This window comes from Odontesthes bonariensis, chromosome 23, assembly GCF_027942865.1.
Source record: "Odontesthes bonariensis isolate fOdoBon6 chromosome 23, fOdoBon6.hap1, whole genome shotgun sequence".
NCBI classification, from domain to species: domain Eukaryota; kingdom Metazoa; phylum Chordata; class Actinopteri; order Atheriniformes; family Atherinopsidae; genus Odontesthes; species Odontesthes bonariensis.
Genome location: NC_134528.1, coordinates 10462232 through 10488616, shown reverse-complemented (window position 1 = coordinate 10488616; position 26385 = coordinate 10462232). Strand labels below are relative to the sequence as shown.

The following is a 26385-nucleotide window of genomic DNA, read 5'->3' as shown; positions in this document are numbered from 1 at the left end:
CCCTGTGCTGCATGTCGTTCCCCCTCTCTCTGCCCCCTGCTTCCTGTCTCTCTGAACTTTCCTATCCATTAAAGGCACAAAAGCCCCAAAAAATAATTAAAAATCAATTAATTAATAAAATAAATTTAAAAAAAAACCTGCGTTAATGTCGGCGTTAAATAATTAACGTGTTAACGCGATAATAACGAGTTAACTCGCCCAGCCCTAGTTCTAATTAGTAAAAAATAAGGACACAAAATGCATTAATCACTGTCGAACAGCCCGCAGGGGAAGTGCTCTGCAAAATGTCAACAATTCAGCTAAAACATTTGTTTTGGTTCAGTGTGCTTCCACATGGGGGAGACATGCTCCTCCCAACTCCTGCAACCCTTTTTTATTTTGGATGGAAAGAAAAAAAATGTAGAAATGCATAAATATTTCTCCTTTGGGGAAGTGTTGCAGAAATCCAGACGCAGAAGAAGAGAAGACACTTCAAGCAGCAGGAAAAATAAAGAGAAAGAAGAGCAAAGAGGAGACACTTCTCTCTGCAGCACTTCAGCTGTTTGTCATCTCTTTCCCTGCCATGGATTCATCACTTCAGGAATTATTCTGAGGGCCCAACAAGGACGCAGAGCAGAGAGGGGAGACAGACGGAGGAGGGAGAAAAGCAGTAAACCTTGGCTTGAGTGAGGAAAAACCAGTTGAGTGTGTGAGCGGAGGCGAAAAGACAGCGACGAAAGGTGGGGGAGAGGAGGACTGAGGCGCCCCATTCTTCCAAGCAGAGCAAAAGGGGAAAAGGAGAAGAAGAGAGGAGTGATAAAAGTAGAGAAAGGAGGGAGAAGAGTCGTCTGGATATGGGGCTTTGTACTGTTCTCCTCATCTGTCTCTCCCAGGCTGAGCTGGGGAAAGTCTGGGCTCAAGAGCACAAAGGTAAGCCGATTACTTTGTCTTTACCACGAAAAAAAGAAGACATTTCTGCAAGGCAACAGCCTCTGGAAGTGACTGTGAAGGTTCAAAAGCTCGACCTGAATTCTTTGCCTCTGGCATCTCTGGCAGCAGGCTTTAAAAAATGATTTTCTTTTGGCACTTTTTCACCTGGAAATGTGAGTTTGTGTGTCTGGATGTGTGCATGCATTAACGGGACAAACCTGAAAGACGGTGTGCAGGTCTGGATTATTTTTTTGGGAGGATGCCATTCCAATCTGGAAAACATCTGGGCTTTAGGGAAACCCTGCATTTCAGCAGATAAATGTTTGAGGTCACCCAGTAACTCCGGCAGTGACTCACGGTTTACCAACGCAGGTGTTTTTTTAACAGACGACCAGAGCTGAGAATTCTGATATTTCTCGAATCTTTTTGCTTTTCTGTGTCACTTCGAAGTGTGCCGAATCACCTGTTCCGGGCGTTTTCTACGCGCTCTCGCGTCCCGTTTCTGTGTGCATGCTGGTGTATGTATTTCTGTTCTCCTCAGAGATGCATTATTTTTAGCCAGCCCCCGTTCTTCCGTTGCTGCTCCTCCTCCGACAATCAGTGGTGCTCCAGTTTCTCTGGCCTCTCCTGTGGTCCCAGTTCCTCTGATCAGGGGCCTAGCTCTGCAGAGCACAACCCAACACAGAGGCAGATTTCTCCAGACACACCAACGACCATTTGATCCGTGATCCTCCGTCCCTTCCCCTGTTTGGGCTGCTGTCCCTCCCTTTGAGCACTTCAGATTTCTGCCTTCTGACGAGAGAAAGTGGAACAGCTCTAAACTATAAAATTATTATCATAAAGTTGATAATTAAGTGGGAGCAACCTCTCGCTCCCTCACGACTAACTGTAGACTGTGCTAAATCTCTTTTACAGAGCAGTTAATGCCCCGGCAGGGTTACATAAAATCGTCTGCAAAGCTGTCCCCGTTTTCTCTGAAGGTCTGGGCAGTCGAGACCGTCTGCACATCTGCAACTGATCAGCAGCACAAATTTCAGCGTCAAAAGTTCAGCACAGTTGAACTCTAAGCAAAAGTTCTATGCAGATCCGATTCACCTGCATCCACGGATCACAGCGATTCAGCTAAAACTAAAAGTTCTTGTCATGAAATGAAGTTTTATAAATGCTGCTGTGACTCAGCCCTCACGTTTCTGTGTCGGGAAGGTGAGATCTATCGATGGAAAAGCTTTTTTTAATGCGCAACTGAAGTGCTAAAGAGGGTCCAGTTACAGAATGCAGCCATGCGTGCAGATGTGAGGTTACACCAGCTAAATGTTAACATCTGCAGTGCAGCGTGCCGCAGCCTAACAATGTACAAGGCTACCATTTGCTAATCAGCACTAAACACAAAGCGCACACGAGGCTGACAGGAATGCCATCTGTTTTGCAGGTGTTGGCCCTTAAACCCAAGTATGTTTGACTTGGTGTTGGCACTTGCCAAAATTCATCATCATTTAAGATTCATCCTGTGCGTGAACCAAACGTCAGAGCAGTTTAGCGAGAGTTTGTTTGGACATTTCAATCAGGATCAAAATGGGAAAAATACACATCTTCCTTGAGGTTAATCCATAGAATTAAAATGCATCGTAATTCCAACTGTTGCTTGTTTTCACTGTCACACAGCACGAGTTCTAATGCAACCGAAAGCATTTCATTATTCCTGCTGCCAAAACCTCAGCGGTGGAGCTGACCACAGGCATTTATCTCACATACATGGAGCTTTGACAGCACGTCTGCCTGGGCCAGCGTGAGCATTCATACTTTTTATGCTCACACATAAACAGTCATCACATTTCAGCACATCAATATATTGGTATAAATATCATTCATATATAATTTTAAGCGGAATACAGTTATCATTTCAACTGGAATACGGCCATCGGCATTAAAGCCAGGTTTCCATTCACTGGGACAGCAAATCTGAAGTGAAAAGAAGAAGAAGAAATGCTTCCACTGACCGGGTTTTAAAAGAATAAGCTAGGCTGTGTAGTCTCGACAGAGACGCTGCAGTGGAGGTAAAGTTACTGTCTTCATTGGAAACTAACCTTGAGGAGGTGAAAGAAAACAACACCTGCAGTGGCCATCCACAGGAGGAAAGGGAAAAGTTGGGAATATCTGGGAGATTTCAGACCTGGAAAAAACTGATGAGTCCCATCATTTCAATCACTGCCAGGTCAGAAGCCGTTTACAAAGTTGTTTTTATTCTTGCTGACGCCTGTTGAGTCTTCTTTGAAACAGGAAACAGGCAAAAACCACCTAAAGGGGGCAAACTTTTGTGCGTTAGCTGACAGTCCCCCCAATGGAAACTGGATTACTGATTCACTCTTCAATTAAACTTCCATTTCTCACTAGGTTCGTGCTAATCTCACACAGGTAGAATAGTTAGTGTCTCCAGCGAAGGCGTCCTGGTTGAGTCTCTGCTGAGCTGCTCTGGTTCAGGTCCTTTCTGTGTGTATTCTGTGTGTATGCTTTCAAAGTACTTAGTACTTTGTAAGGTACTAAGTACTTAGTACCTTAGTACCAGAAGAAGTGAAGCACTGTGGAGTGATATGGGACAGGAGAAAGCATGCTTAAGCTGTTTTTACACAAAAAATGATAAATTAGAAAATATTGCAATGTGGTACCTTCCCAGAGAGTAGTGCTAAGGTGTGTCTTCTAGGGGTGTTATAAGGTCAGTCTGACAGCATACGCCTTCAATGTCCCGATCTTATTTTATTGAAAAACATTGAAAAATACCTGTGAAACAATACAAACTTGTTTTAACTGCACGTGAGGTGGTCAGTCAGCCCTCTCTCACGGCAGAGAAAAATGGACAGTGGCTGATTTTCAGACCTTTGCGGAGGTAGATAAGTTCGGTGGATAAAATAAATAAATAAATAAAAAGAACAAAAAAACAATTGGTGGATAAGATCGGTGGATAAATCTTTTTTTTTTTTTTTTAAATCAGTGAATAAGATCGGTGGATAAAAAAATAAATAAAAATAAATCGGTGGATTAGAAAAAAAAAAACAATCTGTGAATAAAAAAAATTAATTAAAAAAAAAATCGGAGGATAAGATCGGTGGATAAAAATAATAATAATAACAAATAAATAAATAAATGAATAAAAATAAATCGGTGGATTAGAAAAAAAAAAAAAACAATCGGTGGATAAAAAAAAATTATTAAAAAAAAAAATTGGTGGATAAGATTGGTGGATAAAAAAAATATTAATTAAAAAAAACAATCGGTTGATAAGATCGGTGGATAAAATAATAATTAAAAACAAATCGGTGGATTAGAAAAAAACAAACAAAAAAAACAATCGGTGGATAAAAAAAATTAAAATAAAAATAAAAAATCGGTGGATAAAAAATAATAATAATAATAAAAAAAATCAAATTTCTGGATTAGAAAAAAACAAACAAAAAATACAATCGGTGGATAAAAAAAAATGAATTAAAAAAAAACAATCGGTGGATAAGATCGGTTTCACATGCAAGTATCAGCTGATCAGCCAAAATTAAGGATCGCGGGGCCGATCGATCGGTGCACCCCTCTTCCATTTGATCTTTAAAATATGTAAAGAAAATCTCTGGTTAATTGCTTTGTTGTTACAGTTACTCCTCATTCATCCTTCATTTGGCATCTAATGCTACGCTGGTTTAATCAGACACGACTGACTATATTTGAGATGGACGTGGGAGATACTGGAAGAAGTAAAACACCTCCATCAGTCAGAGGCGTTCTGTGCTGCAACTTTCAAAAGTATATCCTGATACTACTATACTCTTTTCTGTAATAAAATGCTTTTGTCTGATGCTTTAATCATGTTTGTAGTCGTGAAAAATGCAGGTAGTGAGGGACCCTACATACTGCAGGTTTAAATATCTCCAATTCAAGTTGAGATATTTGTGTCCAGCACGATGAAATATTTAAAACAGAATGTTGATCTTAATCTGACAGGCTGCAGCGATCATCACACAAAGTGAGACTGAAGTTTCACGGTAATAAAACCATCACAAGAAAGTTTTCTCTTAAACTTTTTCTGGGTTGCTACTATGAGACAATTTCCAGTTTCCAGAAATTTTAGCCAAATAAATAAATATAACTGTAATCCAGCTCTTGGGACCTACTATACCAACAGAGCTGCCAGATATCAGACAGAACTGCAGCTATCAAAATAACAGATGTTTGGATATCTACAGTTAAGGTGGGAATCTCAGTGTTTGAAGTGGGTATATCACAGTAAAATTAAATGAATAAACAAACGAATCAACAAAGGATTCAGTTCATTTTGTTTCAGGTCAGGTTCGCCCGATTATAAAATCTACAACCATCAAAATTATTTAAAAAACAGATGGTTAACCAGGACTGGCCCAAGCCCATCTGCAAACTGGAATCACATGACTTATTCCCTAAAAACGAAGGATCGGTTCCAAATGTAAAGAGAAAACAATTCATTCTATGACACTCCATCATTTAAATCAGCTGCTGAACTCTGAGCCTGAATGATTTGCACATTTTTCCCCTTTTCTTTTCGATTCCCGATCACCTCAGCTGCCAGTGTTTGTGATTGTGTGTTATGGTTACTGCTGCTCCTGAGGCTGGGGGTGCCAAATGGCTTCACTCCCACACCGAAAACGCTGATCCTAAAGCTGATCACCTTTTTAAAAATGGCTTCAAAATGCTCCGACACCAGAAACTCTGACCTTACACTGAGAAACCTGCAGGTGCTGCCTTACTAATCCCAGAACTGGGAAGACTTGTTTGTATCTTGAGATTGAATCATGTCTCCGGTGTTGTGATTGGACAGTGCAGAACAGTCGACTCTCTTTAATGTGTCTGGAGCAGAGATACTGGTCTTTTGTTCCGTTTGTCCTGCAGATAATTCCCATTTCCCCCTCCCCAGCTGAGTGCATGCCTTTGTGCCCTCGCTGTATCCTGTTCTCCGACTTCAATGTGTTGTGCATTTACCCGAACAGAGATCATTTTCAGAGGAAATTTGCTTTTTTGGTTTTTTTGTTTTACTCATGAACCTCGACCAGTTGAACAGGCTGAAAGATCATTGAGCTTTGTTGTGGAGAGAAAGGAGCCGGACTCGCCGTGGTCAGCCTCTTACGGGGAATTTATTGAACAGACCGTCACAGAGACGTGTACATTTCAGCATGCACGGAAATTCCCTTTGACCTCAGTTTGTGACAATCTTTTATACACTTCTGTATCATTGTACCATCAGTACGTGGCCCAAACCCAATCTCTCTCCCGCACCTGCTGTCCGAGGCCGGCGCCTCGTTTTCACCATTATCTAGACAGAGCTCATCCTAACCTCAAACAATATGCATGATTCATACATAATCCCCCCTGAAATCACTTATCAGTGATTTAATAAATAAATAATCTAATAAAAAAAAATCATCACACATAATTAACACTAAATTATTCTAAAAAATATTCTAGTAATTCTAAATAAAATGGAACATATGGAATAAATGAAAATACTGCAAAACAAGGAAAATATATCAATCAATCAATTTATTTATAAAGCACATTTTAAATAAACACAAAGGTTACCAAAGTGCTGTACATTAAAAATAAACACAATAAAAACATCATAAAACAAAACTGTGCACATAAAATAAACAACCTAGATGGTGGTAAAAGCCAAAGAAAAGAGGTGTGTTTTAAGACGACTTTTAAAACAGGACAAGGAAGGGGCCAAATCACCTCAAATGATACTGAATCCAACAATCATTACCATTAAAATTGTCCACTGTTCGCAGGGCATAGGAGCGAAAAACCCGCTGGCTGCTACTTTTGTAACTCATGTTCTTATTCTTGGGACCAAAGGTCGCACCCCAAACAGTTGACTGACACAACTGACAATGGACATATGAGTGATTAGTTATGACTGATAATAAACACATGATGAATACAGTACACAACCATCATCAAATGAATAAATCACATTTTTGTACCATGTACAATACAGAAAAATTATGAATAATCAAACAATAACAGTAGCTGTGGCTCTGGCGTTGTTTCTTCCATCCTCAGATGCTGCTTTATTAGGCATCTGTCATCAACTGCCGATTAGGGAAACTTGAGAAAATAGATGTATTTGTGAATAAGGACTGACAGAACACATGGCTGCTGTGCATTTTCTGAACAGAGAGACAGAGCAAGATATCAGGAAATGGGATGAATGAATTCAATATATTTATCCACGGCACACTGTATGTGGCTCAATATGCTGCGTCCTACTTTGATGCGACTCCCAACACCCACTAGATGTGTAACGTGGTTGCTGCAGTGCAGACACATCTGAGGAGGCTGACACAATGGACAATGCCGCCATGCAGGTGACTCAAAATAGCTGGTGTGTGTGTGTGCGTAATCACACGACATAAGCCTGCAGGATTAAAGGGTTGAGTCCCACTCAGGTCAGCAGTCCTGGCACGGCGAGATACGTTGGAATAAAGAGCAGAAAATATGCAATTGTGCAGATAAATAAATATAAACTGACACCACAGTGGGAGTTAACGGGAATGCTCCAAATTTAGAGGAATGTGAGAATCCTTTTCATGCATTTAATCTATTTGCAGAGGCACCAGTGTTCACATTGACAGTGAAAGCCACTCTCTATTCACCAGCAGATTTGTCACATCTGTCACTTGAGCCAGTGGAGTTTTGGGCCTTGTTTCAAACACACCAGGCTTCTTCTTTTTTTTTTTTTTTTTAAACTCTCTGCACCAGCTTGCACATTCCCCGTGCAGGGTCCATACGCACATGTGTCTGCCAGACCTGAAGCTACTGCAGTCCTCCCAACTCAAGTCTAAACACGGCTCTTTTCTTGGGCTGTTTTTAAATGCTTTCTGTCAGAAGTTCATCCAGGCCTGCATGCAGGCGCGTTGACGAGGTTGGAGATGTTTCAAGAAAGAAAGCAACTTCAGCACCAAACTCTGAAAGTGACCTATCAAAAATCAAATCAAATCTAATGCATTTGTATAACACATTTCATGTAAAAACAATTCAAAGTGCTTTACATAAAATAAAAGCATTGCAGCAGGGAGTGGAAGAAGCATTAAAAATACATAAAAGAATATAAAGAGAAACAAATAAAATCATTTAAATGAATTTAAAAACAAGCAACAGTGGAATAGTTACAACATATTGGATTGTGTTTTTTCCACACTCCTACAGCCCTTTAAAAGAACGTGACATCTACTCTATCACTTATATATCATCTCCAATCCATCCATCACTTCCGGTGTTTCTCCTCCTCAACCCCCCCCCCCCATCCTTAGCTGTTTGACTACGGTGAGCTTCAATCCGACCCAGTAAGGAGTCTCTTGCTCTGAAGCAATGAAAATTGTTTCCACTGCATCGTAATGATACGGAGACACCTCATTAGAGCGATCTCCCTGGAGTGGGTGATAACCTCTCTACATTTCATTCTCTTGTCCCATTTAGTCTCTTAAAGAGCCCGTTATGCTCATTAAAGTTTTTATTTTGGGGGTGTATTAGTGGAGTTTTTCAAGCTTAAATTCTAATTAAAAAGTAAAATATAGCAGCTTTGATATTTTTTTCTTCAATTATTTGTCAAATCATTTCAGTCTCTATCAATGAAGTCTCATACATGGGGAGTTGTTAATCCGCCTGCCTAACGATCCCGTGTACAGGTTCTGCTGACGTCTGACGCTTCGTATTTCGGCTCAGAACGTTTCCAACATGGCGTCGAGGCAGAAGCGCTCCAAAGTTTGGTTCACCAAAAAGGACAATAATAGGGCCAGTTGCAACACGTGCAGAGCTGTGATCACATCAAAGGGGGAAATACCTCCAACATGCTGAAACATTTGACCACACAGCATGCAGCTACTTTGCACGAATGTAAAGTCTTTGACACGCTGCTAAGCGATGGCGGCAGCTCTCGCGGGGGAGCTTGTGGCACAACGTCTAACGTCTCCAAAGTCCCAGGTGAGGCAGGGCTCTCAAGTGTCACGCATTGAGCGTCACAGTCACGCTTTTGTCACTCGCTCCCGCCACACATCAGCTGTGTTCGAAACCGCATACTTCTCCTACTACTCATACTAACTTTAACTTTTTTTAAGTTCCCGGATGCATACCAGATTCTCCGAAATGTTGGGTATGCATCATGAGGTTACTACTCATACTCAAACTACCCAAGATGCAACGTAACGTGACGTCGCCGATCGTCATTTCCTGTCAAAACGGCAGTTTCAAGCTAGCTACAACGAGGGTAGGTTCACTTCCTGTTTTCAAAACAAAAGCACCAATTGTATCGTAATGGCTTTCCCTAATGCCGAAGTATAAAGCTTGCATTTTTAGCATCGTGGACGCAGTTTATGTTGTAGCGATACCTTTTGTCAGCTGATTCCATGATGCCAGCTTGCTGTGTGTATTAAAGAGGAACCGACACCGGCAAACAAGGACTTTTTCTTTTTTCTGGCGAAAAGGCAGAACTTTTATGTGAAAAGGGCTAAGATGTTAATACGTTTGCCACCAAGTTTGTGCTAAAAACCTAGCAAAGTTTACACGTGAACAGGTACTTTTTCAGCAGAGAGATCAAACTTAACATACACGGAATGTAAACATGCACCTCATGTGGTAAAACACATGACCCTGTTCTGTGGTTAGATTAATCAAAAATTACGCATCCTCTGGACGAAAGAGGAGAGGAACCATCCGTCTTGTTATCAGCTCTCAGTTCAAAGCCTGCATCTATTAGTGCCCATGGAACTGGAAACCTGCACATCTGGAAAGGCTCCATCAATGCTGAGAGGTACATTCAGGTTTTAGAGCAACATCTGCTCCCATGCAGACGACATCTTCCTCAGGGAAGGCCTTGCATATTTCAGCAGGACAAAGTTAAACCACATCCTGCATCTGTTCCTACAGCACGGCTTCGTGGTGGAATGAAGACCTGCCCTGCAGTCCAGATCTTTCACCAACTTAAAAAAAACATTTTAAATACTACAAAGAAGATCCAGGACTGCTGAGCCGCTGGTCTCCTCAGTCCCAGATGTTTACAGATGTTGTTAAATGAAGAGGAGAAGCTACACAGTGGGAAACGTGGAGCTGTCCCAACATTTGAAGTGTTTTTCTATGTTCTATATTCATTTAAGTTTTACACAGCGTGTAACACTCTCGGGTTGCATCAGGATCTCTGTACTGGTTTTGTTGTTCAGTTTAGTTTTCGCTTCATTTCCAGTGTTTATTAAAGGTGAAGGCATGGCAGGTACGAGCTATGGACACTAGAAACTGGGCGTGTCGGATGCAAATCAGCATTTTAATCAAATCAGTGAGAGGCTCATCTCTCTGCGCTGCAGGACTGAGAGGTTCAGAAGGTCCTTTGTTCCCACAGCCATAAGGCTTTTTAACAGTGACTGCTGAGTTCTTCTCAAATTGATTGATTGATTTTTTTATTTATTTTTCTATTACTATTATTAGTTTGTAGTAGTTTTTTTTTTACTAGAATTGGTATTATTATTGTTGTTGTTAATACAATCATTGTAAATATTAACAAAAATGTTGAGCTACTTGACTAATTTGAATTTCCCCCATTGGGGGATGAATAAAGTATTTTAATATTTCTATTTTATCAAATGTTGACGTATTCTAGTAATGGTCAATAACTAATACGACGTGCTCCCTACAAAGAGTTGAAATTACTATGTCATTTTTGAAAGTAGAGACAATTAAATATTCAAGTAGGAGAAACTTCAGCAAATTTTACAGTAAATGGCAACCATTTATGGACTTTTTTGCGAAAATATAACCCCCCCCCCTTTTTTTTCTTTTTTTTTTTTTTTTCTTTTCTTTTTCTATTATTTATGTAATTTATTTGTTATGTTTATGCAGGCAGTTTAATCATCTGAAACAGACTGTCATAAACCCTTTTTCATTATAAAGTCGTTTGTTCTAAAAATATAAAAATCTAATCTAAATCTAAGGGTGTATACAAACATGTTTAATGACCACACCATTGTATACCGCTATATGTAAGTGCCTCTGTTACTCTTGTATACACATCAATAAAAGATATTAAACAAAAAAAAAAAGAGTTGAAATTGCAAACACAGTAACATATTGACACACCCTTTCATCAACTTATACTTCAGCATGAAGGAGTAACATTACATCGTCATGGATCATGGCCATTAATGTGATGATTAACAGCCTCCAACACTCCAAAAATGTAAAGCTGGCAGCGGAGATTTGCTGATTCAACCCTCAGCCTGGAGAACATAAGCTATGTCAACCTATAATGTTGCTTTAAGTACAAAGTTTGGGCTCAGAGTCAAACAGGCAGCTGAGTTAATCACCCTGAGTGACACATCTCCCCCTGCAGACGAGCAGGAACCAAACACCACAGCAGTGCTGAAGCCTCGGCTTTGAGCTCCCCAACATCTTTCTGGTGGTGTCTTAGTACTGTGTTCGAAACCGTATACTACATACTCATCGATCAGACAGTATGCAGAGCGTTTACCCACAATGCATTTCGCTCCTGCCCGAGCCGAAATCAGCCGGCCTGAAGCTGATTTCGCTTAAGCTCTAAACTCTGTAAACTTTAGCAACATTTGAAACATTTTCAGGAGAGAAAGTAGTCGTTTAGATCCCCAACGTGTTGAAAACCTGACAAAATACCGGCTATTTACAATTTTGTTCCCACGAATTCGGCGCTACTAAAGCTAGCCGCAGTGAGCAACGCACTTCCGGTTATTTTCACAAAATAAAATACCCGTTGCCTTTTATCACAGGGAAAGCCATTACGATACAATTGGTGCTTTTGTTTTGAAAACAGGAAGTGAAGCTACCCTCGTTGTAGCTAGCTTGAAACTGCCGTTTAGACAGGAAATGACGATCGGCGACGTCACGTTACGTTGCATCTTGGGTAGTTTGAGTATGAGTAGTAATCTCATGATGCATACCCAACATTTCGGTGAATATAGTATGCATCCGGGAACTTAAAAAAAAGTTAAAGTTAGTAGGAGTAGTAGGAGACGTATGTGGTTTCGAACACAGCCATAGTCATTGTGAGACCAGAAAAAAAGGCTAAACCATTGCTCCAAACTCAAAAGTGTGCCAAACGTGTCGAAAGCTGTAGCCTCAGACACAGCCAAAACAAATGGACAGCTCCACACAAACCTCATAAAGCATGATTAAACGATCCAGTGTGTTCAGACCTTTTGTTTATGTGTTGTGAAAAATAAAGGGGGGGAGTGAACTCGAAGCTGGCTCTCATCATTGCTCTTCACAAGATGCACTTAATATCTCAATGAACAATCTGTCCTCACGGAGTCCAAACACTAAACTAGATTTAATCCCTCAATGTGAAAAAAAGGTTCACCCTGTTTAACAATCGGTTCAAGACTTTCAGCTGCTGATTTTGCAACTGCTGACCGGAAACTGCTGATTCTGCAACTGCTGACCAGTGGACAGTGAGTCATGCATCGGTTTGAAAAGAACATAAACATCCATCTACGATCTGTTGAGCAGATGTCTTGAAAACCCACGCTATCATTGGCGGGCAGCAGAGATGCTCTCACAGACAAAACACTGCGTTCACTTTGTACACACAGATGGATTATTGCAGTGAGTACACGGTTGGCACCGATGGCGTTTGGATCGGGCTTTACAAACAGTGAAGAACGAGCCAAAACACATGCTCGGTCATTATTTACAAGATGAAGAAAGGTAGAACGAAATATGCACTGGACAAAAATCAAAGTCTTACCAAGTATATTTGTCTCATTTCTAGTCCAAATATCTCATTACACTTAATATAAGACACAACTGCCTAACAAGTACTATTTCAGCCAGATATAGGGACTTGTTTGAAGACAATAAAGTCTTGAAAACAAATTGTTTTGAGCCGGATTTCATATGAAACAAGCTTTTTTTGACAGGTTTTTAAGCTAATTTCAAGATCACTTTTAACTCAAAAGTCCCAAATATCACATCTTATTTCAAGAAATCTTGATAAGCCGATTTTCACTAGTTCCATTGGCAGATTTATTTTTGCTTATTTCAGGCAAAAATGTCTTGTATTTGTTGATTTTCTTACTTATTTTTGGAGGGGCATTTTTTCCAGTGTGCTGTTTGACAGATGTAAAGAAAATCTACTCAGACTTGTTTCCGGGTGCTAAATGCAGATTCATTTTCTCCGTGGATGCGGGCGCCAATCACCAATCGAATTTATAGTAACTGATAAAAATCTGATGTGACCACAGGACATGTGAGGCTAAATGTTTTCCTTTCTATGACAGCACACTTCGACTTCCTCCCGAATGTCTCCGCTTCTGGAGCCACGTAAGTCGACTCAGATCTGTTACCATAGTTACCGTCATGCTTGTCTTGTTCCAGATGCTCAGAGTGCGGCTGCTCTGCGGACAGATGGGGAACTGTCCAGGAGAGACCACCAGACCCAACACAAACGCAGAGAAGCCCGCGACGGAGGAAGAGGAGGAGTCGACATCAGCGTCCTGCCTGACAACATGACCCGCATAGTGGTGAGATGCAAACCACTGACCTTCAGCTTTAAAGGGATAGTTCGCCTCTTTTGACATGAAGCTGTATGACATCCCATATTAGCAACATCATTTATGAACATCTTCTTACCCCCTGCTGCGTCCTGTGAGCAGAGTTCCGGCCTCGTTTTGGTGTTGACGAAAGTAGTCCGGCTAGTTGGCTGGGGCCACAAAAATAAAGCGTTTTGCTTCTCAAAACAATATGCGTTCAAAAGAGTAATACATTTGCATCAGAAAATCATTCTCCAGGAAAAAGTCAGACCTCACAATCGCTTGGCCCTATTTTCTCTCCCTTCGTATCACTGCGTGCTGTGTAGACCGAGCAGCAAACACCGTAACAGGAGCGGCTGTCGGCAGGCGAACTATCCCTTTAAGCTCCGTCTCAGTTTTCCATTTGATGGTGTCAAATATATTTTTATATTGTAGGTAGAACCTGGTACCAAGTACCTTTTCAGTCGGGTGCATCGACATTTTTTCTGCTCTTTCTTCAACACGTTGACTCAGTTAGAAAGATTAGCTTGACTGGCATTAAGTACAGGTGAGTAACCCGTGATTTCACCCCTTCTCTCTGCGTCTTCCTGTCAAGTATCGCCAGCACCACTCATGCAGCACATTTCTCCCCTGCTGTACCCTCAAACAACACAAAAACCTTTATGGTAAGCGATCAGCAGCGCTGTGAAAATAAACCGACACGGCTTTGTTTCAAAGCATCTCAGCTCAGCGTCAGGGCCTTTTCAGTGATGCTGGTGATGCGACGGGACACAGCCAGGAGGCCCATAAGTGGCTGTTTAATGTCAGTGTGTATAAGATGCCACAGGATGACAAAGACTGGCCTTAAAGGGATAGTTCGCCTCTTTTGACATGAAACTGTATGACATCCCATATTAGCAATATCATTTATGAACATTGACTTACCCCCTGCTGCGTCCTGTGAGCCGAATCCCAGCTGAGTTTTGCGTTCCACGAAGGTAGTCCGGCTAGTTGGCTGGGGTCAAAAAAATAAAGCGTTTTGCTTCTCAAAAAAATATCCGTTCAAAAGAGTAATACATTTGCATCACAAAATGTTGTCTAGGAAAAAGTCAGACCTCGCTTCGCTTGGCGCTATTTTTGCCTCCCTTGATATCAATGCGTCCAATGTAAAACTGTGCAGACCGAAGAGCAGACCCAGCAGTCCCCTGCTTCCGAGCAGTAAACACCGTAACAGGTGCGGCTATCGCTAGGTGGCAACATTTTGTGATGCAAATGTATTACTCTTTTGAACGGATATTTTTTTGAGAAGCAAAACGCTTTATTTTTTTGACCCCAGCCAACTAGCCGGACTACCTTCGTGGAACGCAAAACTCAGCTGGGATTCGGCTCACAGGACGCAGCGGGGGGTAAGTCAATGTTCATAAATGATATTGCTATATGGGATGTCATACAGCTTCATGTCAAAAAAGGCGAACTATCCCTTTAAAGGACCTCTTTTAGGATGGCTTCATGAAGAGAAAACAAGTTGAACTCTCAAACATCGTCATCAATAGGTTGCAATTTGCCACAATAAGCTTCCTTATTCTATACCAGAGATACTCATTGCGCGGCTCATCAAGCTTTAATTGGCGGCTCACACTTGCATAGTAGCTTAAAACAATATGGTAACAATGACAATACATTTTTTCAAATAACATACAGCGAAAACTGCCCAGTATTAAGTATTTCTATTAAGTTTGCGTTTTTGTAGTACAGTATTAAGTATTTTTATGAAGTATTAATTAAGGCTTAATGGTGTTTCTCAAAGGGGGAACTGTTAAACCTGGCAACGCAGCCCGCTTAAACCACCTCAAACTACTTGACAGCAGAGCACGCTAGCTCCTTTAGCCAGCGCGAGATGCAGGGACAATGGATCGGTTTTTAATTAAAAAAAGGGCAAAAACCAGCACAAAAACCATGCTCATCCTGAATGTCTCACTATGATTACAACAACAAACTACAAATACAACAGGAAGAAAGTCAAGGACATGCATGCCAGCTTACGCTCATCCCAGTATTAAGGTAAATGTGGTCTTAATTGAAAATGTATTGGCTGTGTTGTTTCTTTTTTTGTGGGATGTTTTATATGTAGAAATGCATATTTGCAAAAGGGGACTTTAGTATGTTGGCGTATAAGTGGCTCTTCCCTTGATTTTGCTCTGCCAATGTGGCTCTTGTGAAAAAAAATAGTGAGTATCACTGCTCTATACTGATGTTGATGTTAAAGAATATAGTTTCATTGATAACTTGTATTGTTTTATATGCAGTGAACTGATGATAAGGTTGAAGATCCTGCAAAATCACGACATAACCTCACCGAGAGGCTGAAAAGGGCAAAGAGGGGCCCGTCCTGTCCAGGAACTCTCCCCTTTGTGCTCAAAGGTTCAACTTTTGCTCTGAAAAACCAGAGAAACTAAAGGTTCAGTCGAGCAGCTTAAAGCAGTCACTGTGCAGTTACATTTGAATTGAGGTTTGGAATCGGTCTCAGTTAAATTCAACCCAAACAAATTGTGTTGTTCCCTTTTTTTTTTTTTTTTTCACCTCTCCCTGCATTTCAAATCGAAACCAGACGAAGTCCTCAACTTGCCAACTTACAGTGTTTATTTAAGCATGGCTGTGTGTTCGTGCGTGCACGTGCGTGCTCTCGAATGACTCACTTGGACAAGATTACAAGTAGCCCTGCTGCACTGCTGCTGTTAGCTTTGCAGGGAGACGTCTGACTTGGATTTCCAGGACTCTCCACCGTACGTCCAATCAGAGCTCTTCGATATATCAGTCAGCTGTGAGGGAAAAGTATACGATTACTCTCCTCACCAAGAAACTCCCTCCGCCCCCACCCAAAGAAGAATAAAGGCTGGTGTCAGGCAGTGAATATGAAAGCAAAAAGTGGGTCACTTGCTGTATGTGGAGCAGCTGGAGAGGTTGTGAGAGTTCTTCATTTAACTGCTCCACTTTCTGAGCTCACGCTAAACCCCAGAACCATTCCTCCATGTCACCTTGAAGTGTACCTTACATTAATAATGCCATCAAGATCTGTAGGAAGACACATTTTGTTGTCAAAGCTTCATGTGTACCGTGCAAACAGCTCCCCCAAGTGGACGGAGTAATAAATCAACAGCTGTTTTTCTCTCTCAAGACAGTCGGCATGTCGACAGCTTGTGAGCTTTTTAATCAAGCAGTATTTACCTTATTTGTTTCTTGCCTCTTGACGACTGATCCTCTCTGGTTCACTCTTCACACTTCATAGCGTGACAAAAGGTTGAAAGAAAAAGACAAAAACTCATTACACACACATACATGTTTTATGATTTCATATAAAACGTGAGCTCTTTTTGAGTTTGATGGCAGAAAAAGTCGGGACAGGACCATGTTTACCACTCTGTAACATCTCTTTTTGTTTTAACAACAGTCTCTAAGTGTCTGGGAACTGATGAGGGGACCAGTTGCATTTTAGATTTGTCTGGTAAAAGATCAGCAGGCAGGTCAGTCCATCACCTGGAACAGATGGAATAGATGCAGGATGGGGTTTAACATAGTCTTGCTGAAGCATGCAAGGCCTTCCCTGAAAGACATCGTCTGGGTGGATGCACATATTGCTCGAATAACAGTGATACTCAGTATTTTTTTCACAAGAGCCACATTGGCAGAGCAAAATCAAGGGAAGAGCCACTTTTACGACAACATACTAAAGTCCCCTTTTGCAAATATGCATTTCTACATATAAAACATCCCACAAAAAAAGAAACAACACAGCCAATACATTTTCAACTAAGACCACATTTGCCTTAATACTGGGATGAGCGGAAGCTGGCATGCATGTCCTTGACTTTCTTCATGTTGTATTTGTAGTTTGTTGTTGTAATCATAGTGAGACATTCAGGATGAGCATGGTTTTTGTGCTGGTTTTTGCCCTTTTTTAATTAAAAACCGATCCATTGTGCCTGCATCTCGCGCTGGCTAAAGGAGCTAGCGTGCTCTGCGGTCAAGTGTGACGGTGGTTTAAGCGGGCTGCGTTGCCAGGTCTAACAGAGCCCCCTTTAGGAAACACCATTAAGCCTTAAATAATACTTAATAAAAAATACTTAAAACTACAAAAACGCAAACTTAATAAAAATACTTAATACTGTGCAGTATTCGTTGTGTGTTATTTGAAAAAATGTATTGTTATTGTTACCATATTGTTATAAGCTACTATGCAAGTGCGAGCCACCAATTAAAGCTTGAGGAGCCGCGCAATGAGTATCTCTGCTCTAAAACCTGCACGTACCTTTCAGCATTGATGGAGCCTCTCCAGATGTGCGAGCTTCTCATTTAAACTTTTTTGAGACATGTTGCTACCATCAAATTCAAATTGAGCTCCTATTTTTCCTGAAATAGTCAGATAACTGTTGATATCTTTCCTATGGTCTATTATGGTCCATAATAACTGCAAATCACCATAATATCTCTGAATCAGTTTGTTTACACAAAGTTAGAATAAATAAATCTAATAACTGTGTCAGTCTGGCTAAAACCAGGCTTTTAGAACTCATGTTAACATGTTAAATTGTATAGAATGATCGTATAAACTGGCTCTCCTACATGTCAAACAGTTACCTCAACCATAAGCGTATAGAACATCATCTCAGAGCGCTAAAGTCACACCAAATGACCTCACCAACAAAAGTATTCTCAGGAAAACTCCACTTTTCTGACGTGTGCCGTCTTTCTTTCAGGAGGACTCAGAGAAATACTACAGTTGGCAGAGCTTTGGACCGACAGACCCACAGACCGAAAGCTTGTGGATAGATCTGAGCAGCCTGCACAAGAGTCAAGTCAGGATCCACGGCATCCTGTCCACGACCCACCGGCAGGCGGCGGTGAGATGAGCGCCACCACATACAACTGAAATCTCCCATTTACCAGTCATGGCTGATATTTATTCTTGTTCACAGAGGGTGGCACTTTCCTTTGACTTTCCTTTTTATGGACACAACTTGAGACAAATTATTGTAGCAACAGGAGGTGAGTCCCACTTTGCATTGTTTGATATTGCAGCAGATGTTCAGGCTTACCCAGCAGCAAGAAGCCAGATTAATAACGGACGCCTTGTCCTGATGTGTCGTTAGTTTGTTCAGTTCTGTAAACCTCCTTTACATGATTCATCAGTCGATATAAGAATAAAGTTACGGGCACGACAAATATAAAACGTTGGTCCTAGAAGTGTTTAAAAGTGAAGCTATTTGACTGTGAGGAGGGTTTCCTGGGCCGCCGTTCTGTCGTCATCAGCACCGAGAGTCCACGTAGATGAGGCTGAAAGCAAGAGTGTTTAGTGGAGAATATTCTTAAATACGGTGCAGAGAGGGTCATACAGCTCGCATGCATCAGGGTAAGACCTCGAGCAAAGAAACCAGGTCCTATTTAAACTCTAAGGTACGCTTTAGGTGGCAGGAAAGTCCAGACGTCTCGGCTCCATCTTGACAAGTTTTCTCTAGAACCATATGCACTATATTGCCAAAAGTATTCACTCAACCCATCCGAATGATTAAATTCAGCTTTTCCAGTCCCTTCCGTGGCCACAGGTGTATAAATGCAAGCACCGCGGCATGCAGACTGCTTCTGCAAACATCTGTGAAAGAATGGCTCGCTCTCAGGAGCTCAGTGGATTCCAGCGTGGTTCCCTGATGAGATGCCACCTGTGCAACAAGTCCAGTCGGGAAATTTCCTCTCAACGATTGGGAACGATTCCCAGCTTTGTGGAAGCAGTTTGGGGATGGCCTTACCTGACTCCCGCCCTCTGGTATTCGCATACCATCTGGGACGAGCCCACAACCCACATGATTTCAAATGGGGCTATTTTTTCTAAAACTCGTGCATGTGATTGGATGAAGAATCTGTCCGTCATCTTCACTGACACGCCACTTCAGCCACTCCCAATGACTCAACCCGTGACGTAGCTCAGAACGACACCAGGACCACTATGCAACCAGCTAGCCTTTCATAGCAAACACCATGGCGGCAGATAGTATGAAACGGAGCGAGGAGCGATCAGTGAACGATTATTGTCGTATGTGCAAAGAAAATCTCAGGATTAAAGGCAACATTTGCAACAGCCAGCCACAACGCCGCCCATTCATCCAAAGTCCCACCCAGCGATTAATGATTGGCTCTGATTATTTTCTAATCGGACGAAACACCAATGACTCAGGTTAGGGGTGGCCCCTTCCTGTTCCAACATGGCTGCCCACCAGTGCACAAAGCAAGGTCCATAAAGACGTGGATGAGCCAGTTCGGTGTGGAAGAACCTGACCGGCCTGCAGAGTCCTGACCTCAACCCGATAGAACACCTTTGGGATGAATTAGAGCGGAGACTGCGAGCCAGGCCTTCTGTCATACATCAGTGTCTAACCTCACAGATGAGCTTCTGGAAGAATGGTCAAAAACTCCCATAAACACTCCTAAACCTTTTGGAAAGCTTGTCCAGAAGAGTGGAAGCTGTTATAGCTGCAAACGGTGGGCCGACGTCATTTTAAACCCTCTGGATTAAGGATGGGATTTCACTTAAGTTCATATGTGTGTAAAAGCAGATGAGACAATACTTTTGGCGATATAGTGCATCTCAAGACTGACCGATCAGGCCTGGCCTCTCCCAAAACATGCCGTTAATCATTTTAGCATCTAATCTGTTTCTTTCCACTCGTCCCTGTCCATAGGCTTCATTTTCATGGGCGAAGTTACTCATCGAATGCTAACAGCAACACAATACATCGCTCCCCTCATGGCCAACTTTGACCCCAGCTTCTCCACCAACTCGACAGTGAGGTATTCGGACAATGGTACGTAAGGGTTCCTCAGCGTAGCGCGTGAGGTTTGGGAGCCCCTGGTTGTCTCTAACCGCCGGCCTCGGCATCTCCCTCGTCTCAGGAAATCTGTTTGTGGTGCAGTGGGACAAGGTGCGGCTAAAGGACCGAGAGGACGAAGGAGCTTTTACCTTTCAGGCAGCCCTCCACAGCAACGGGACGATTGTTTTCAACTACAGAGATGTAAGCCCTTCATTTCTATTCACTGTTTTTATTCATCTGTGCAGTTATCCTCACAAAAGTGAACTCTGCTGTCTTTTTAAGGTCCCAGTGCCAGTGGAGAAAATGAATTCCACCGAACATCCAGTAAAGGTTGGACTGTCGGATGCTTTCATGGCATTTCTCCCAGCTTCACAGCTCTCAGGTCAGTAGTTTAAAGGGATAGTTCGCCTCTTTTGACATGAAGCTGTATGACATCCCATATCAGCAACATCATTTATGAACATGTTCTTCCCCCCTGCTGCGTCCTGTGAGCAGAGTTCCAGCCTCGTTTTGGTGTTGATGAAGGTAGTCCGGCTAGTTGGCTGGGGCCACAAAAATAAAGCGTTTTGCTTCTCAAAACAATATGCGTTCAAAAGAGTAATACATTTGCATCACAAAATCGTTCTCCAGGAAAAAGTCAGATCTCACAATCGCTTGGCCCTATTTTCTCTCCCTTCGTATCACTACGTGCTGCCGACAGCCGCGCCTGTTACGGTGTTTGCTGCTCGGTCTACACAGCAGGCAGTAATACGAAGGGAGAGAAAATAGGGCCAAGAGATTGTGAGGTCTGACTTTTTCCTGGAGAATGATTTTGTGATGCAAATGTATTACTCTTTTGAACGCATATTGTTTTGAGAAGCAAAACGCTTTATTTTTTAAACCCCAGCCAACTAGCCGGACTACCTTCGTCAACGCCAAAACGAGGCTGGAACTCGGCTCACAGGACGCAGCAGGGGGTAAGAACATGTTCATAAATGATATTACTAATATGGGATGTCATACGGCTTCATGTCAAAAGAGGCAAACTATACCTTTAATACAAAAACAAAACAAAGGTTTTGTCGTATTCTACAGCGCATAATCCAAAAAATAACAAATTCAACTTGTAAACGTCCTGTAGATGAATTTCAAAGCCTATAAGGAAGGAAGTCTTAGCAGAATCTAAACTTTTCACATCCCAAATATGTCAAACTGAGTCAAGAATCCGTCAAGTTTCTCAGAAACTGCACTCGATAAAACTCGCTCACGTTTAATTTTTTTTTTATCTTGAAGATGCGAGACAACGCACGATCTACGAATACCATCGCGTTGAGATCGACGCCACAAAGATTGTGAGTGGATCTGCGTTTGAGTTCACGCCTCTGCCCAGTAAGTATCGTTATAGGATGTGGCCTTTGTGCGGCGGCCCGGCCTCGTTAACAGCTCTCTAACAGCACGGCGTCCTGTATCTGATTCCTCCAGCTTGTCTTCAGCACACGTCCTGCGATCTCTGCCTGACGTCCAACTTGACGACCAACTGCGGCTGGTGCAACACGATCCAACGGTAAGAGAGACTCGGTGTGTGAGTCGTCGTTAAGCCGCGGAGAATCTGTCTGCCCTCATTTTCTTCTCGCTGAGTTTCAGATGTTCTGATGGCATCGATCGGCACAGACAGGAGTGGCTTGATTACAACTGCCCCGAGGAGGTGAGATAGACCAGTGTTTCCCAACTTTTTTTGGCCTGAGTACCCCCTCACACATACAACGCGTGCGATGAGTCTCCAAAAGTAGAGCAACACAGTGGTTATTACATGAAAATCATTTTATTTAATATCCTTAACTTGAACATAAAATTCTCAGGCTTTCTCTCGCTTTTTTTTAACCTCAGTTGAATTCAACATAAGAATAAAAAACATTTTCTTGAAATATAAATAATTAACTAAAATAGTATAAACACTAAATCAAAATAATCTTCCTTTGTTATCTAACTTAAACAAGTAACATTTCTCTTTTTTTTAAGAATACATGAACAGGCCTAACTCATGTAACATTCATCACAAAACTGGAGTCTCCTTCATAAACAGTCCTCCATAAAAGTGTGACGCCTTAATAAATAAATAGATAATAATAAAAAAAAACTTCCCGTGCGCCGCATACCCCCTGCAGTACCTCTGCGTACCACTAGGGGTAGGCGTACCCCCGGTTGGGAAACACTGAGATAGACAACAGAGAGCTGAGCAGCTACCTCTTTGTTTCTTTTATTCACGTGTGTTTCCACACAGGCTAAAGGCACGTGTGAGGACTACAACCCAGTGCTGCCCGAGGGATCTATGAGCTCCTTCAACCACTCGTCCCCAGGTCCAACTCCTTTAGCAGAGCTTGAAGACCAGCCTGTCACCAGGGGTGAGTTTAGAGAGAAACAGACAGTGAGGGCATCTCACCTCAGCCATCAGTCAACCTGTAAACTTTTGTTTTGTCATCCCGATCATGGACAACAGAAAACATCAGTAAAAGAGCCCAAATCAAATAAATATCAATAAATAAATAATAAATACATCTTTTTTTTTTGTTTTGTTTATCCCTAATCCCTGATAGGGGACATTTTTCTCCACTTGGGCTGTACTTTCTCCTCTAATTTCACACTGGAAATAGTGATACTCATCATATTTGGTCCAGTTGTGCATTTTTGACTATTTTTTCGAATTTCAAACACACATCATATACAATGCAATTTTTCATTGGGTAGAAAAAAAATCCTTAATTTCTGAAAAGGGACATTTTTGTCCCCTTTTAAAACGACCTAAAAACATCATATATTAATATTTTTTTCCACTTTTTTTTTTCATAAATCTTTTATTCCACATCAGTTCGGATCATAACTTGGCAATCTGCCATTGCAGAAAAACTAAAAAGCTGTAAAAACCGATGTTGTAGCTCATTCCCAGACCTAATAATCCCCCATAGATACAGCAGTTTTTGTGTGTTTTTTAACAGAAATTGGTGTTTACCTCATATACACTAGTATTTAACAGGTACATTTTTTGAAAATAATTGAAAACTTGATGGTTATGATAGGAACTGAAGTGGAAGAAAAGATTTATGAAAAAAAAAGTGGAAAAAAATATTAACATATGGTATTTTGGGGATCATTTTAGAAGGGGACAAAAATGTCCCTTTTCAGAAATTAATTAGTTTTTTTTTTTTAAATCAAAAATAGCAAACAAATTAAAAATCCCTAAAAATAAATGTTGTTGCTAATCACTGACATATCCCAGACCATAATTACCCCCGCTCAACAATTCCACTTTGCATTCTATATATTGAAAATATAGTAGTTTTTGTGGGGGGTTTTTTGGTTTTTTACAGAAATTGGCGTTTACATCATATAAACCAGTATTTAAAGGGTTAAAATTTTTTAAATAATTGAAAACTTGGTAGTTATGGTCAGAACTGAAGTGGAATAAAAGATCTACGGAAAAAAAGCGTAAAAAAATATTAACATATGATGTTTTTAGGTCGTTTTAAAAGGGGACAAAAATGTCCCTTTTCAGAAATTAAGTTGTGTTTTAAATCAGGTATGAGGGTGAATATTTTTTTATTGATGTGTATACAAGAGTAACAGAGGTACTTACATATAGCGGTATACAATGGCGTGGTCATTAAACATGTTTGTATGCGCCCTTAGATTTAGATTATATTATTATATTTTAAGAACAAACGATTGCAGAAAAAAAAGGCCAAATAGACTTTATAATGAAAAAGGATTTATGACAGTCTGCTTAAGATGATTAAACAGTCCGCATAAACATAACAGATGAATTACATAAATAATAGAAAAAGATAAATAACTAAATAAAACAAAAAAGAAAAAAGGGGGGGTATATTGTTGCAAAAAAGTCCATAAATGGTTGCCATTTACTGTAAAATTTGCTTAAGTTTCTCCAAAAATAAATACATAATTACTTAAATGTGTCATTGATTCATTAAAATACCAATTCATTTAATGTAAAAAACATATAATGATTCCACTATTTAATTAATTATTTCATGGTCCTTGTGTTGCGTCATTAATTTATTTTATCTGTCCAACTCGACCCAAAAATGTATCAAAACACAAAAATATTGCATCATCTGGGAAGTTATTCGTATAAACGGCTCAGAAAAGGGCAGACAGTTTCCCTGTAGCTGATCAAAGTCAAATTTGATGAGATGAACCAGGCAGAATCCCCCATTTAAGACAATAAAGGGTAGAAACCGCTAACGGATAGCTTGAGGCTGTGCAAGATGGATTCTCTGGGATTCTGTTGCAAATCTTAGGAGAATTCAGCTGTTTCGCAAGGTGAGCTTTGGTTATCTTGACATGGAATATCTCACCGGGCTTTATGGTTTGGGTTGGGCTCTTGGACTGTTTCATAAAGAAAAATGTGTTTTCAATCAGAAAATTATCAAGAGATGAATCAATAACACTCTCCAGTTAGTTGTCAACAACAGCCGGATTTCATGGGTCAGATGCTCGAGAACGCTTTAATTTTAACTTTAAAAATCCTTCAAAGCACTGGAAACGGTTTCAGAGTGAAGCACAAGTCCAGTGAGACGGATGAATATGTGTATTTAAGAGGCCGTTTCATCTGTTTAGTTGGGTTTTCAGTGCTTGCTTTGTGCATTTTCACAAGCAGAATTGTTACACAAACGCTCCACATAGGCTACTTTATTCAGTTTTCAATGAAAGGGGGGTAAAGATGGGTACACCTTTGCCAGAAATACATATAAACACATATAAACAGGGGCGGACTGGGGAGAAAAAGGGGCCTCGAAAAACCATCGGTAAATTATCTCGTTATCTCGAGAAAACCATCAGAAAAAAAAGTTTATACGTACCACGTCCGCTCTGGTCTTCCGTAATATATTGCTGGTGGGTTTCCATCTTTATTCCATCCGTAAAGTTATGATTTTTCACTTTGAACGTTCTGAACACATCCGTTTAATTCATCTACAAGGTTTCAGTCAACTCTTCCAGACATTTGGACCTACACTGGAAAAAATGCCCCTCCAAAAATAAGTAAAAAAACAAGAAACACGAGACGTTTTTGCTTGAAATAAGCAGTAAAATCTGCCAATGGAACTCGTGAAAACCAGCTTGTCAAGATTTCACTTAACAAGATATTCAAGATGTATTGTCTTACAACAAGTCCCTATATCTGGCTGAAATGGTACTTGTTAGGCAGTTGTGTCTTATATCAAGTGTAATGAGATATTTGACTAGAAATGAGACAAATATACCTGGTCATTTTGATTTTTTTTCCAGTGTAAAAGCAACGATAGTCTCCGTTTTCCTTCCTTTCAGAGCTGCAGATGGACCCTCCGAACCACAAGGGGATAACCGAGAACACGGCCATCATAGCCGGGGTGGTGGCTGCGTTGGTTCTGCTCGTAGCTCTGACCTTACTGGCTGTTTACTACATCAACACACACCCCACGGTCGCTCCGCCGTTCTACCTCATGCAGGTGAGGAAAAACTAGGTCCTACAGCAGCTGTCTTTTCACACGTTCTGTGGAGGCAAACACAAAACGCGTGCTCAACCTCACCCGTTGTCTGCCGTCTCTTTGGCAATCACTGCTTTTTTACAGCGACGCACAAACAACTACTGGCCCTCCATGAAGTTCCGCAACCAGGGCTGCCACTCCAGCTACGCTGAGGTGGAGCTCGGGGGTCACGAGAAGGAGGGTTTCATCGAAGCTGAGCAGTGCTGCTGAGGGTCCCGCGCTCGTAGAGCTTGGAGCAGAAAGCGCACCATCCTGAGGAACGTAGATAAATATGGACGTGCATGCAGCCCACCGACACCAGACATCCTTATTCCAACCTTGGTGGCTCGACGGCGTTTACTCCGACTGCTCCTGTAGCTCCTGCCAGCTTTCTCTGTGTCTCTTGCTGTTTGCCATCACACAGGGGTTTAGCCACATCATCCAAAGGTTGGAGGGTCCTGGGAGGAAGTGGACTGTACAGAAATGATGAGTAATTGTCCAAAACCTATCAATGCAAGGGGCTGTCAGGGAACGAATCGAACAAGCCTTCATACTGCAAACAAATGTACGACTTAA

At 41.3% G+C, this 26385-nt stretch overlaps 1 protein-coding gene across 1 annotated transcript; it reads left to right on the top strand.

The window, feature by feature from the left end:
* Window positions 1-400: 400 nt before the first annotated feature.
* LOC142373911 (plexin domain-containing protein 1-like) lies at window positions 401-26385 on the top strand. Its single transcript, XM_075457382.1, has 13 exons — window positions 401-909; window positions 13315-13460; window positions 18203-18346; window positions 18422-18491; window positions 20180-20302; window positions 20391-20509; window positions 20591-20690; window positions 21581-21676; window positions 21770-21851; window positions 21932-21992; window positions 22569-22689; window positions 25631-25791; window positions 25915-26385. The coding sequence occupies exons 1-13, from the start codon at window positions 834-836 to the stop codon at window positions 26038-26040; spliced, it is 1425 nt and encodes a 474-aa protein (XP_075313497.1). The 5' UTR covers window positions 401-833; the 3' UTR covers window positions 26041-26385.

Bases quoted from the DNA above. Each gene is read 5' to 3' on its own strand.
- LOC142373911 (XM_075457382.1), top strand. From the start codon at position 834: ATGGGGCTTTGTACTGTTCTCCTCATCTGTCTCTCCCAGGCTGAGCTG. The intron at 20,691-21,580 runs GTCAGTAGTTTA...TTTATCTTGAAG, and splicing joins CCCAGCTTCACAGCTCTCAG to ATGCGAGACAACGCACGATC. The intron at 21,993-22,568 runs GTGAGATAGACC...GTTTCCACACAG, and splicing joins ATTACAACTGCCCCGAGGAG to GCTAAAGGCACGTGTGAGGA.